At 55.0% G+C, this 14,853-nt stretch overlaps 1 protein-coding gene across 1 annotated transcript; it reads left to right on the top strand.

Annotated features, from left to right (window-relative positions):
• Positions 1-651: 651 nt before the first annotated feature.
• On the top strand, positions 652-14,786 carry GOT2 (glutamic-oxaloacetic transaminase 2). The gene is made up of 10 exons (XM_064519439.1): positions 652-803; positions 6,531-6,687; positions 8,248-8,376; positions 8,905-8,964; positions 9,085-9,246; positions 9,550-9,654; positions 10,371-10,521; positions 10,809-10,974; positions 11,976-12,126; positions 12,607-14,786. Exons 1-10 carry the CDS (start codon positions 736-738, stop codon positions 12,727-12,729), a joined length of 1,272 nt encoding a protein of 423 aa, XP_064375509.1. The 5' UTR covers positions 652-735; the 3' UTR covers positions 12,730-14,786.
• The last annotated feature ends 67 nt before the right edge of the window (positions 14,787-14,853 follow it).

Here is a 14,853-nt window from a genome sequence, read left to right on the forward strand (position 1 = left end):
CTCTGCGTCCCTCGGCTGTGGGGCGCAACAGAGACGGAGCGGCCAGACGGCCCAGCAGCTGCGGCTCTGGAGGAGGCTTTCTTCGGCCGTGTTGGTGCTTGTGGTCTCAGACGGACAAGTGTCCGTAACGGGCTTTTTTTTTTTCCCTCCTGGTGCTGGCTAAACCCTCGCGCCCTTGGGTAGCGGCTCCCGGTCTCGCACGCTCGGGCTGTCCCAGACCCCTTCCCCTATGCGCATTTCCCAGTAACTCCCAGTTATCCCTCCCAGCCGCCTCCAGAGCACCAGGGCTGCCTCCGCCTCCCGGAAAGCCAGTCCTGCCCGGGCAGCGCCGGTGGAGCAGCAGTGCCACCCGCCGGCGCAGCTTTCCGGCCGGGCACCGGCCGCGCCGGCAGCATCCCCGCTCCCCGGCCGCGTCCCTGCTGCCCCGGCACGCTGCTCCCCCGCTGCCCAGGGTCGGGCCAGCAGCCCCCTGCCCTGCCCTGCCCTGCCCTGCCCTGCCCTGCCGGGGGAAGCCCCCAGCGCAGCCCGGCCGGCGCCCCCGAGCCCCGCCCGGCCCAGTACAGCCCAGTACGGGCCAGCAGCGCCCCCACGGGGCGGGCGGCGCCGCTGCAGCGAGCCCCCCCGGCCGTCAGGGAGCGGCGCGGCGGCGGCGCGGCGCATGCGCGGGGCGGGGCCGCGCGCGAGGCCGGTAGCCGCCCTCCCCGCTGCTCGCCCGCCACCGCCGCCGCCTCCGCCATGGCTCTGCTGCAGTCCCGCCGGCTCCTCGCCGCGCCGCGCCTCGCCACCGCCGCCGCCCGGGCCAGGTGAGGGCCGGCGGCGCTGGGGGGCGGCTCTCCCCGCGGGGGCGGGCCTGACCCCCGGGAGCGGGGCGGAGGGGCTCCCGCGCCTCGCCGCGCCGCCGCGTGCGGTGCCGGCGCCCGTGTGGGTCGGGGCGGGGAGGGGAGCGGCGGAGCGGGGCTGGGCAAGGCAAGGGGGCTCGGGGCAGGGTGTGCGCGCGGAGCAAGCGTGTCCCTCCGCGCATCCTGTAGGCGCCGGAGATGCCGGTGACGTCCCGAGGATGGGGGGAGGGGATTGCAGGAGGCGGGCGCGCGGATTGGCTGGGTGAACAAGGCGAGCCGCGGCCTCCCGCTCTGATTGGCTGCGGCCGGGGCGCGGGGCCGCCCGCCTGCCCTTGAGGGGCCGCCTTAGAGGGCGCCGCGGGGGCGCGTGCAGCGCGGGGGCTGCGTGCACGGGGGCGGGGGGAGCCTGGGCGCTGGGCAGTGGGGCGGGAGCTTTGGTGCCTGGCGGGCAGTGCCGCGCCGCAGCCACGTGTTCAGGTGTGCAGCAGCAGGCAGGGGAGGGGCGGCGCTGAGGGGCTCGCAGCTCCCTCCTCCGCACTGCCAGCGCTGGGCTCTGCCGCCCCCGGCGTCCGCCGAGAGACCGGGGTAAGGGCACGGGGCCGCTGGAGCCCTGCGAAGCGCCCGGTGTGTCAGGGCCCCAAGCACGGTGGCCCCCGCAGCTGATGGGAGCGCCGTGACCAGCGCTCAGTTGCTGAGGCGCAGCGTGCGCGGGGCCTGGGCAGGGCCTTGCTGCTTTCCAGAGTCCTTTGGCTCCTGGCCCGGGCTGCCGCCGGGTAGCTTTAGGGAGCACTTCCTTGTCACTGCTGCAGAGCGGTTTTTCTTTTTTCCTTCCCCACTCCAGCAGGTGCAGCCCTATTAGATAGCCATTAACCCTGCTTTATCCTGCATGGTCCCTGTCTGCCTCTAGGCTGAATGCTCCCGCTCCCTGCTGCTTCTGAGGCAGTGTTCCGGCCCTCACCAGCAAGCAGGAGCAGATATCTAGATGCTGTGTTTTCCGCCCTTGGCCCCCTGGGTCCTGTGCCTTTTCCGTAGGGGGCCTGTGAAAGGTACGTAAGCCTGGGGGGTGCCAACACTGGCAACAGTTTTGCTCTTCTCGCGTTTGCTATACAGCAAACTGTAAACTGCCAAATTGAACACAGGTCACATAGAAGAGACGCAGACCATCCCATTTGTAAGTAAAGGGCCTTTCTGGAAAGGTCAGTTGTTCCTGTGCAGTGTGCCTGAAGAGTGCCTCGTCGTCAGGTGATAAGAGATGCCCAGCAGTGATCAACAGTTGCCTATGTCCTTGTCTCTAGTACCTTAGTGTGGTGTTCAGAGCTGTTACAATTTCTCTGTGCTGAGTGGTTTCTCCAAAATCAGGACAGAGGTAGACAGATATGAAATGATTAAAATGGATCCTCTGACACACAAATATTAATTGATGATAGGTGATAGCCTTCAGTCTGCTTTTCTGATGTATCATGCAACTATGATTTTAAAGGCTTTTCTTGGTGGGCCACTTATCACAGCTTACTGGGGCAATGAAGTTTTCAGGCTTGAGAGGGCTGTGGCAGCCTGTCAGCATGGTTCTTCAATAAATATTTGCTTTAGCTGTGAGATCATGGACAGAGTCGCCTTTGGCCTGTCCACTTTGCTCCAACTTGCAGAACCAACCTAGGGGCCGGCTTTGGCAGAGGTTTTGAAATTGAGTGTCTTATAGGGCCGTACCTCAGGGAATGTGCGTTGGATCTTCAACAATGTAAAATTTCAATGGGCTTGTAAACGCTTGTCTGCTTAGGGGACAACATGCTGTCTGAGCCTGGCCTGACCCCATAACCATGCTCTTAAGGTCTCTGCAGCTTGGGCTGCAAGTGCCACATGTGTTTCCTAAGGGTGCTGTTGTCTTACGCAGTTCCTGGTGCACATTCCTGCCCTCTCTGTCCTGTCTGTCACATCACACGTGTAGCTGTGCATTGAACTGGCTTGGAAGACCAACCTGGCTGAAAAATAACCTGGCAAAAACTTGTTTTTCAGCTGCATCAATTGTCTGAGCACTTTTTCAGACTGGCTGGTGGGGGGACAGGGACTACTTGAACAACAGGTCTGCTCAGCATCTAAATGCAGCCTCAGGCCACCTACGTTCAAGTCCAGAAGCTGAAGAAAATGCTGTCTTTGGCTTACATTTGATATTCCTGAAGTAGTTCAACCACAGCTTAAACTTGTTTTTGTTTAGGTCTGTGCACTGAAATATGCCCAGCCCTGGAGTGTAGGCAGAGAGGACATGCAGTTTATAACTTTGACCTTTATTTAGCACTAGCACTCCTTTAATTGCTTGAAATAAAATATAGTGCAATGCAGAGACACCACATTAAAAAATCAGATGCTTGTGATACCATGGAGGTGGCTATATATTAGAATATGGAGCCTTGGATCCCTATTGGATCGCTTGTCCCAAACCCCTGTGCAGAAAGCTTTGAATGGGTGATCTCGCTGGGTATCCTGATGTGTTTGGACAACGCAGTCTGGACTGTTTTCTCATTTCCTTGCCGGCTCAACTCCCTGGAAAAAGCAGAGTCTTTCTTTAGCCTTCACCCCAAAACCCTTGGGCTAAGAGCAGGAAAATCACCTGTAAACCTACCCTTCACTGTCTTAAGCTGATAGAAACAGCGGCTCAGAATGAAAGTACTTAACTCTCAGGAGTGCTGGAGCTCAGGGAAGTGCTGCGGGATCAGCGGTAGTTGCAGCAGTGCCACATTAGAACCCAGTGACCTGCTTAAGTGTTTGCAGGATTGGGACCTAAATACCTAAAACACTGTAGGCAGCTTGGTGAAAAGCACAGCAGAAAGATGGTACTGTCGCTATTTCAGAAGCAGCAACTCTTTAAAATAGATGACCAAGCTACTGCAGCCCTTGGAACGAAAATAATCTTAGACCAGGTAGACTCCTGCAGAGGGGTGTGCTTGTGTGCAAAGGGCATTTCTCTCCCCCCTGCCCCCTCCATTGCCAGGAAGGTGGGAGAGGCTTAGCCTTGCGTGCTTCCTAAACCCGCAGCAGGTTTTTGCCCAGACAGCCCCCTCAGCGGCCTTCCACACGTCCTGGTGGGGTTGGCTCAGCTCTCTGAGCTTCTCCCGCACCGCTTACTGCAGCCCGTGTCCCTCCAGACGGTCAGTGTCTGTGGCATGACTGACTCATCCTCCTTTCTGAGCTGATTCTGTACTTAACAAATCTTAATTACCGCTCTGGTTAGCGGTCTAGAAAATGCTAAACACGTCTTCCATTTTTAAGCTGCCTGAGGGGTGTCTGCCTGTACACGTTCACTGCCTTTTTTCCTAGGAATACTATAATGATGAGGAGAGCAATTAAGTTTGAACAGGACAAACGATGTCTAGGGCTCAGATGAGAGGCAATCTACATGTACATACATGCAAAGCGGGTATATGTAGTGACTAAGCAGGGTCTAAACAGACCTGAAACAGGTCTGAGTGGTGGGGAAAGTGACTTTGAATTCTGCTGATCCCATGAGCACTAGAGCCTTCCTTAACCCCCTAGGCCATGCTGTCTTCAGAAGTGCTCTGCTCTTCTGTATCTGTCACAGTACGACAGAGTACACACACACACACACACACACACACACACGCACACGCACACACACACAGAGCACAGCACAGTGCACACAGCGTTCAACAGGGGGTTTGACTAGTCAGGGGTTGGTTTGAGGCCTCCTGCGTTGCCTGGGGCAGAATCTGGTCCCAGGATGCCAATTCCCATATAACGAAAGGCTGTTGTCTTCACGTGAGGCTGCCTTCCCCGGGCCAAAGAACTCTCTCTGTAAAGGTGATTTGTGGTGACATTAGCTATAAAAGCAATCTCGTTCTGTGTTTCTCCTTTAGCTGTCAAGACTGGATCCCCTCCCAGGGGAGATGAACCAAATCTACCTTGTGCCACGTGCCGCGTCCCGCCACGGAGCTTGGGTGTCTGGATAAGTGGGTGATGCTGTGTGCCAGGGCAGTCAGAGCTGTGTTGAGTTGTCCTCTGTAGTAATCCTGTGTTTGAGAGGGGCCTGCCTCTGTGAGGCAGGTTAAAAACCACCACACCTCTCCTCTTGTAGTATCTACAGCTTGCAGAGGCCAAGTGTGGGACTGGGTAGAGACTGTGGCCAAAGAGAGAATGACAGGGTTTCTTTTTATAGCGCGGACTGGTCTGTCCTTGACATTAAGAGAGCTTCTGTGTCTTCAGGATGGCAGTCCGGCCAACAGGATGGAGGCAGGTGGTTTACAGAGTGGCTGCTAGGGAGCAAGGAGCACTGACTTGGGACTTGGGCAGAGCTCCTACTGGCACAGGAAGGTTTCGTGTTTGGCTGCAAGGGAACAACAGACCTTCGAATCGGAGCTCGTCACCCAGGGAAGAATGTCCTGTGCACGTCCTAGGAAAACAGTGTTTGGCTACGACATCCCTCTCAAGGGAACCAAAGTTTGTAGGACAGGGAAGGGAAATATCTTTGTTAGGTCCACCAACCTTGCTGAAAAAGCAGATTAGTTTTCAGGCCCAAGAGCCCTTCCAGGAGTTTGGAAGAGGCTCAGTATTCGTGTTTCCCACAATTGCCTGGATCTGGACAAGGTTCCCTAGAGAGAGAGCTCACCTGCAGGAATGAGCCAGCCCTGGAGAGGTGGCAGGTGATCAGAGTATAAGAGTTTAAGGCTTCTGTTTCCTGGGGCCTATATGGTGTCGGCACGTAAGGAAAACAGGGCCATTTCTACCCATTAATGACTTAGAGGAAGCCAGTTATTTTCAGCCACATGGAACTGAGGCTCTTTGCCCATTTTGCAATCTAAAATGCAGTGCCAGGTAATGGAGCATGAGGGAGATTTTCCCCCTGGATAATTCTCTTAGCAAGGCTTGTACCTTCCCCAGTGGTTAAAAGGGAAGATTTCTCTTGACCTTTCCTCTCTCGCTGTGTATGTCCTGTTGGTGCACACAGGAAGGGTGCTGCTTAGTAGCTGAATGTGTTTGTTGTTGTGTCCAGTTGGTGCGACACTGCCCGGGAGGGCAAGTAGGTTACGCAGCAGTCCCGCGCCAGCCTTGTGTTGCTCCGGGCGCTGGGATGCTCTGTTTGGGCAGCTGGCGTGTCCCTGCCAGGTTTCGAGGTCACGCACCAGTGCTTACATCAATTCTGTTCAGCCAGGGCCGCAGCACGTGTGTTTGTTTTTGAATCTCTATGCCCATCTCCATGAGCAATCCATACTCTTCAGAGATCCCTGGGGGAAGGATGCCATCCGGCTCTCCCCAAATTCTGCATGTCCTGGGAAACCTTTGGTGGCTTCTCTCAAAAGTCCCCTCCTGCTTTGCCTGGCAGGAGCAGAGCTGTCTTTTCTTTTTTTACTCTCTGCCATGCGGCAGGGAGAGATGTGCTTATTTATCATGCAAACCCACCCACCTTGTCAAACTCTGCTGCTGATGTGCTACTGAGTTAACTGGGGAATGTGCTCACTTGGACTCATTGCAGATTTAGACCTGGCTTGTGTGGAGCAGGGGGAAGCCGTGGGCTGTTCCCTTTAGGAAACAGCACCTCACTTGGGGTGTTGGGGAGCCTGCTGCTGCTGAGGCCTTAGCCAGCGTGTTGTGAATGGTGCAGGCTGCCAGACCAGCCCTGTTCCTGCTGCTCAGATTAGGCTCAGTTCCTGCACCTAATCCTTAGCTTGTTTCTCCTTTCAGCTCATGGTGGTCTCACGTGGAAATGGGTCCCCCCGACCCTATCCTGGGGGTGACGGAAGCTTTCAAGCGCGACACCAACTCCAAGAAGATGAACCTGGGTGTGGGGGCATACCGAGATGACAATGGGAAGCCGTATGTCCTGAACTGCGTTCGCAAGGTGAGCCTGCCACTGGTCACAGGGCAGGATCAGATCCAGGTGCCAGGCACCCTGGGGAGGCACTGGGAGTGGGAAGGCCCCCACATGCAGTCCCTAGGCAAGATTTGCCTGTTGGTCCTTACAACATGCTTTGCCTCTAGTAGAACAGGACATTGTTCCTAAATATCTCCTTTAGCAGTACTAATGCTACAGAGAGACAGTGGAGCCAGCTGTTCTAGTAGGAGGAGGAAGAATAGGGAAAGTGTGTCTTGCTCCCATACAAGTAAATCTAATTCGTTGCTGCCTTCCATGAGTTCTCCAATTCAGCTGTCCTCTGGGCTTAAAGGTGTTTCTTGTGAATAGCCTGATGTTTCTTGGGCCAGCCCACATGGGAAAGAAAGAGCTGACATTGTCCCTTTATTGGATTAGAAATTCTGCTGAGCCTTTGTTACCAGTTTCTCCATAAGCCAGTCTGAAACTCCAGCCAGGGAGCTGGATGTGGATGCTGCCCTTGAGAGGATTATGGAGAAGGTGGGGTAACTTTGCCTGGAGCCTTTAGAGCTGTAAGTATAGAAGTAAGCTGTTAAATACCTGGAAGCTGACGTGTATGGTAACTGGCTGGTCTCCTTGGCATAGGCAGGATATCTTGTCCATGTTCCAGCGTGGGATTTAAAGCAGTTCCTCTGCTAACCATCCCTTGTCCTCACTCTCCCTGTGTCAGAGCATACTGCAGCCGGGTCACAACCAGGAAGCCTGCGTGGTGTCGCAGAAGTAGCTTCCTGCTGGCATCTGAATGCTGCCAGCCTCTGTCCAGCTCCTCTAGGAGCAGGAATAAGGCTCCCAGAGCACTTGGGATGTGGCTCCATCACTATTTTTCCATAGTGTGGCGTGTGGTCCGCTGTTCTTGCTGCCCCCTGTGTTAGATAAGGACTTGGATTGGTTTTTGATGCTAGGTCTACTTGAAAGAGGTGGTGAATTGAAACCAGCTTAGTGTTAAAGAGGGTTGGGACTGAGATTAGCAAGGCTGGGGGGGCCATGTTTAGGAGATGAGCAGCCTGCCTGAAAGCTGGCCCACCTCCAAAATTGGCTGGGTTTTCTGGGTATTTTTTTAACATGCTTCACCTAGTTTGATGTCATTCCCAGTATAACAAAGGCCTGCAAAGAGCTTATTACCCTACTTAGCTTTAGGATGTGTCTCCCTGTATAGAGCCACTCTATGCTGTTCAGTAACAGTCGGGTCTCCCCTTCCTGCAGGACCATTCTAGCCTGAGCAAAGAAACACAGGTCCCTGTGCAGCCACATTAACTGCTAATGGGCTCTCTCCTCTAGCGCCTGGTTACCCGGCTCTGCTGTACTGTGCTAACGAGAGAGGGCTCTGGCAGCTGGTGGGAACCTTGCCCTCATGGTAAGAGTGAGGTGTCTGCAGAAATGTTGCTGGCTTTGAATGGGCCCCGATCTCCAAAAGGAAGCTCCTGTCAGACAAGATCCTTTGTCGCCTTTGAGCGGCAAATGTGAGGAGAAGAGACGTTGAGCTGTGTACTGGTGACGCCTTCCATATTGAATGTGTCTCCTTCTTTCCAGGCAGAGGCCCAGATAGCATCTAAGAAGATGGACAAGGAGTACTTGCCCATTGCAGGGCTAGCAGATTTCACCAGGGCATCAGCAGAACTGGCGTTGGGTGAAAACAGTGAGGCTTTCAAGAGTGGCCGGGTAAGGAGTGGGCTGGGAGCCATGGGGGTGGGCAGCGCTGCACGGTCTGTATGTAGGTGCCCAGGAGGAGTGGTAGGGCTGGTGTGGGTACTCGTGCCTCACAGTTGCAGGCTGGCTATAGGCTCAACAATAATTGCTACCTCCGAAAGCTGTGGTAAACCAGCCCTTCATGAGGGTTCAGCCTTGCCTGGGTCCCAGCTCCCTGCCCTGTTAGTGTATTAACCAGCGTGGACTCAGCCCCGGAACTCAGCTCTGCTGCGGAGTGTGTTTAAGGAGATGTATATGCTCATCCTGTCAGATTTGGGAGGAGAGGGGGAACCCACGTATTTTCAGGACAGAGCTGTGGGTGAATGAGGACAGAGCAACAAACTGGACTCACTGATCCATGCGGTCCCTTCCAGCCCCGTGTCCCTGCTCGAAGGAGCTGTTGCTGAGGAGTGGATCTGCCAGAGCTGATGTACGGACTGCTCCATTTCCTGTATTGTGCTGTGTCAGCTCAGACTCATGTATTTGTATCTTCCCTTGCAGTATGTCACTGTACAGGGTATTTCCGGGACTGGATCTCTGCGAATTGGAGCCAATTTTTTGGTGAGTCCCTGGCCAGTGGGGGAAGGAAAGGAATCTTTTTACGGGAGCTGATGTTTCAGGTTTTTCTAACTGCTTGAATCTGTTCAGTCTACTTGAACATGCTCTCCTTCCCTTGATCAGCAACGGTTCTTCAAGTCTAGTCGTGACGTATATCTGCCCAAACCATCCTGGGGCAATCACACACCCATTTTCCGTGATGCTGGCCTGCAGCTTCAGTCTTACCGCTACTACGACCCCAAGACATGCAGCCTTGACTTCTCTGGAGCCATGGATGACATTTCTGTAAGTTGCCCTTAGGGCCTGGGTGCATGGAGGTGGTGTGGGGAGATGTGTAAGCTTTTTGCTTTAGCCCAAATGCAATTGGGAGCCTGATGATGATTTATCAAGGCTGGAGACCCTGCAGAACTTGTCAGATATGTGAGAGTAAGAGACATCTTGTATTCTTGCTCCTCCAGAGTTCTGGCATTGCAGAGCTTTCTAAACCATCTTTGTGGCTACATGTGTGCTTAGGTTGGTAGCTTCATCTCAACAACTAAGAGTGCCCAGACATCATTAATCATTCATTCTCTGTAACATCTTTCTTAGAAAATTCCAGAGAAGAGCATCATCCTCTTGCATGCCTGTGCTCACAACCCCACCGGGGTGGATCCCCGGCAGGAGCAATGGAAGGAGTTGGCTGCTGCGGTGAAGGTGAGCAGTGGAGGGTCCCAGTGGTGCTGTGCTGTTCCTGGGAGAATTGTGTCTCTGAGATTTCACGGGTGGCATCTGGTCTCTGCTGAGCTACTGGCTACTCCCCTCCCTGCAGCCAGGATGGGTGTCTTGTTCCTGCACCAAGGACAGGAGCCAGCCAAGTGTACCCATTCAGGTCAAGCTTCCAGCTGACCACGGGGAGTCTTGATAGTCCAAGTCCAGCAGTCACTCTGCTGGCACCTTCCTAGGGAGATGGGGGAGTGCAGCAAGGCTGAAAGAGCAAGCTGTGGTAGCTGGGGGTTCTCCTGATGCTGGCGCACTAGAAATGCTGGAAGATCTCTCATGTGCTTCAGTTCCTGAAGTGGAGGATGGGTGGGGGGAGGTGAAAAACTGGACTCCTGGAAACTGATAATACAGGAGACACTGACATGGAATAAGTCATTGCTGTTAAATGCACTCCTCCCTCCTAGGCCAGACTGTAGCCATAAATGAACTGGGAGGGTCTTTGCATACTGTTCTGATGTGCAGTGGGTAGCTGTGGCTCTTAGTCTGCCTTTCCTGAGACAAAGGAAAGAGAATGGCTCTATTTGTGGAGGAGCACAGTCGCAACCGAGCAGGCTGCTGCCTACATGGCTCTGTTCAGCCTGCTGCCCTAGTTCCCACAGCCTGGAGGGGTGTTCAGCCCCCGTGACGCTCTTTCTCCTCTTCACTGGCAGAAACGGAACCTCCTCGTGTACTTTGACATGGCCTACCAGGGCTTTGCCAGCGGGGACATCAACCGGGATGCCTGGGCTGTGCGGCACTTCATCGAGCAGGGCATCAACATCTTGTTGGCACAGTCCTACGCCAAGAACATGGGGCTGTACGGTGAGCAGGGCGGGTGGCGCTTCATCCAAGATGCTGGGGGGATCCTCTGCCTGCAGTTTTCAGCTGGTGTCTTTCTAGAGGTGCTTGGCAGGCTCCCGGTCCCAGCTGCTCCTTGCGCCCGTCCTGTGGTATTGAACGGGGCACCGGAGGTAACCGGCTGGGAGAGGTGGAGACCCTCCAAGAGAGCAGGGCTCTTGTAATGTAAGGCTGTGTGGCATTTGGACAGGTCCTGCCCCAGCCCTTCGTAACCAAGGGCAGAGGCTGGGACCTGACTGCTGCTTTTTCAGGGGAGCGTGTGGGTGCCTTCACGGTGATCTGCAGTGATGCAGAGGAAGCCAAGAGGGTCGAGTCACAGCTGAAGATCCTCATCCGTCCCATGTATTCCAACCCGCCCATAAACGGAGCCCGCATCGCCTCTCTCATCCTGAACAGCCCTGACCTGCGGAAGGAGTGGTAAGAGGGAACCCCTACCGCTCATGGTAGCGAGATGTGAAGTCTCTCTGTGGTAGCCACGTGTTGTGCTTGCCGCTTGGCACTGTCACAGGCAACTTGCCGCTTCAGCAGTGCAGTCAGAAACATGTGCCACTCATTTGCCCTGGAGGAATGGGGGCCTGCTCAGACGCTTGTGTCCTGGCATCGGCTAGTATCAGTCGAGCCTAGCGCGTGGGGGCTCCTCTGTGTTACCAGGACGGAGAACACTAAAGGGGATAAAGCTCCACTGGGATTGAAGGCTGCAGGAGCTGCCCATCCCCGGAGTGCAGAAGGCTGACTAAGGCATTGTAGCCACTTAATATGTCTCACGTGGGGGAAGTGGAAGCTTAAGCCCCCTGGGAATAAGACAGAGGAATGTAACCTCTGCACCCCAAGCCTGCTCCCTGGCCTCAGCCTGTGCTGCTCTCCCAGCCCCTTGGCATTGAGTCCCCGCAGGCAGGTGGCCTCGCAGAACAAAGCCTGGCAGTGTATCGTGGCCTCGCTGAGAGTTGTGCTGTTCTGGCAGGCTGACGCATGTGCCTGATGCAGGGCCCGGCAGAGATGTCTCCTAGCTGCGCTGCCTTGGAGCAGGGAATGTCTGCCTGTCCTCTCTGTTTATCCCCAGAAACTATCCTGTGTGGTTTTGGAGAGTGCTGCCATGAGCTCTCCAGCTCTCCTGCAGCTTTCGGAAGTGAGAGATGTGAGACTCTGTTAGTACTGTCTGACAGCTATGGAATAAGTAGCAGCCACTTTCAGATACCAGGAGAAAGGAGCAGCGAGTTCATGCTCTGGGCTTTGCTCATCTGCCTGATTTTTGTGCCACCCAGAGAACGTGTGCCTGTGGGCAGTGACTGGGTTATACATCCCAGGTTTCTGGGGGTATAAGGCCCCTCCAGGGGTAGAGGATTGCTTCCCAGGCAGTTAGGGAGGGGGCAGTGTCAGTGCATCCCAGCTGTGCTCTGATTCGTGGCTTGGCTCCTCAGGCTGGTGGAGGTGAAGAGCATGGCTGACCGGATCATCGGCATGCGAACTCAGCTGGTGTCCAACCTCAAGAAAGAGGGATCCTCCCACAACTGGCAGCACATCACCGACCAGATTGGCATGTTCTGCTTCACAGGGCTGAAGCCTGAGCAGGTAAACATCGTTCCTGTGGCCTCGGGATGGTGTTTGTAATCTTTTTCAGATGGATTTTGACTGCAGATGCTTAAATGAGCCCATATGAGCAATCTGCCCTCTATGAGGACCATCCTCCAAGCCTGCGGCACTGGAGCATGTTGGGGACCTGTGTCCTGCCCTGCTCCCTGCTGTGCTTTCGGAGTTTGAAAGCAAATGTAGCCTGCTTGTCTGTGAGAGGAAGCAGTCACTTAAAGCCACTCTGTGGTGACCTGTAGGGTCAGCTCAAGTGAAGTGACTGTCCTGGCTGAACATCTGAAGTGCTTGTGTGTTGCCCAAGAGCTGAGCAACGTCTTTTGTTTCCCAGCATGCACAACATTGGTGTGGGTGCAGCATCTGCTGGTGCCCTGTTGCTTTTCTTTCTGGCAAGCTGGGTAGATTTGCACTCTGCTAACAAAGTAGAGCTTGGCCTGCCTTTTGAACTCTGCTCTTTCATCCCAGGTGGAGCGGCTGACCAAGGAGTTCTCCATCTACATGACAAAGGACGGCCGAATCTCTGTAGCGGGAGTTACGTCGGGCAATGTGGGCTACTTGGCTCACGCCATCCATCAAGTCACCAAGTAAAGACAAAGGTGTGCCCTGGAGCTGTTGGCCTTCCCTTCCTCAGTCTCATGCTGCTGCTGGAAGAATGGGAGGGGAAGGAAGCAAGCAGAATACTTCCAACCACAGCACTTAACGCCGCTGCTGAATGTATCTTGTAGATGAATTGTTGTAGAGGCCTAGTCAAAATCACCCTACATTGCTGAGCAGGGGCACCATTGTTGGCTTCTACTCCCATCAGAACCATTCTCCCCTGCAGTTCATCCTTTCTCCGTCTGCCCCAGCACCCCTATACATTGGAGGAAGCAAATGGTTAGCAACCTGCCATCCTACCAGCGTAGGCACAAGTGCGTCCCCACACTCGTTTCTCCATGAGAAGGCTTTGTAAGGCTGTTTGCTGCTTGCTGGCAGTAGCAGTGGAGGGGCAGCTGGGTGGGCTGAGTGGGAGGGCTGCTCAGGTACGCTCCTGCAACCTCCCCAGCCTGTCCCTGCTGCCTGCAGGCTCCGTCCTCCTTCCCCTGTCTGCAGCTGGGCTTTGGACTAGCCAAGGGCCAGGCAGCACTGAAGCTGCCATCTGAGAACCAGCACAAAGGCTTGAGGACTTCTCGCTACTGAAATCCGCTGCATTGTTGGCTTAGCTCTCTCCAGCTGGGAGGTGCCTCTCAGGCGTAATTCACAGTGGTGTTGGTACGTAAGGCAGGTCACTGTCACTTCTCTAAACCTGCCTGGTTCTCCTGGCTTCACTTCCGTACTCTGAGGTGAAACCTCAATAAGAACATACTCTGAAAACTACTGTTTGTTGGTTTCTGCCTCTCCCAGTTCCTGTACCAACCCCAACAGCCCGGCCCTGTTCCCTGATCCTGTCAGCCCTCCCTGCAAAGAAGAGTCTGTCTGTGTTTGTCCCAAAGCTATGAGCCAAGACACGGGGCCAGCCATGTGCACCCTCACACCAGGGTGCCATGGTGTCCTCCTCTTGTCTGCTCTGTCCAGCCAGGCTTCTGGTGCTGTTAGAAAGCAGGAGGGAAAGGTCTCAAGGGAAGTCTGCGAGCTGGTGACTCAGAAAACATTCTCTCATTTTAAACTGAGATTGAGAGGATGGGAAGCCCTTCTAGGGCAGACCTGGACTCTGATCTTTCATCCAAAGTAAGCTGACACATGGCTTTGTTGAGCTGGGGCCTTCCTCCCATGATAGCACCGCTGGATCCTGTCCTTTCCGGGTACCAAACATTCCCTCTCAGGGACGTGGCAGCACAGGGGATCTCGTTATGGCCAGTGAAACCCTGTCTTCTGAGGGTCCTCCGTAGAGAGAGGGCAGTTGCCACCCACCCTTTGTCCCGAACACACCAGGGCATGCGGACGGACCTGTTCAAGGTGGGAGTCAAGTTCATGCAGCTAAAATTGCAGCCTAGTCCATTGAACATAGCTGTTGCTTTTTTTTTCCTGGGGAGAGTGCAAGTGCCCAAAGGCTGCCTGCCCTGTGCCCAGCCGCTGAGGCAAGATGGAGTTTCTCCTTGCAGCAAGCAAAGGTTGTTCCCTAGGCAGACACCAAGGCGTATCTTTGCAGCTGAACGAGCTTTCTCCATCCTGTGGCTCTGCTCTCCCAACTGACGCCTTTCTCCTTTGCAGTTGTACCAGGACATTTAGCAGAGCCGTCCTTGGTTTTCATTCATTACCAGTGCAAACCTGTACCCTCAGAGCTGGGATGGGTCTGTCTAGCATATGCTGTCACCGTGCTTTCTGGCAGAGGAGCTGCTTACACCAGCCTCGGAGGGCTGCAGCCTCCCGCTGCCCCAGAGCAGACCGTTTGCACTTTAACTGCAATGATTGTTTACAGGGCCCGATGCCTACAGCCTCTGCCTCTCTCCGAGTTGTGCAATAACCGCTTTCCGTGCTGCCACGCTCGGTGCTGCCCCATCGTGCTGTAGGACGGTGGGTTGTTGTGCTGTGGTCCTGCGTTCTGCGTTGCTCCAGAGCCTGCCTTCCCCTGTCCCCCCGGTTTCAGAGAGCCCTTTTACCCCGTGTAATCATTAGGCCTTTCTGCAGCCTGTTCTCCGTTACAATAAAAATAGAGCTGGAGCACAGCGGTTGCTTTCTGACTGTCCTTCGCTGCTGCCTCCTCTGTCTGAACGGCTGCCTGGGCAACGCGGC

The sequence above is a fragment of the Dromaius novaehollandiae genome, chromosome 13 (genome assembly GCF_036370855.1).
Source record: "Dromaius novaehollandiae isolate bDroNov1 chromosome 13, bDroNov1.hap1, whole genome shotgun sequence".
Classification (NCBI taxonomy): domain Eukaryota; kingdom Metazoa; phylum Chordata; class Aves; order Casuariiformes; family Dromaiidae; genus Dromaius; species Dromaius novaehollandiae.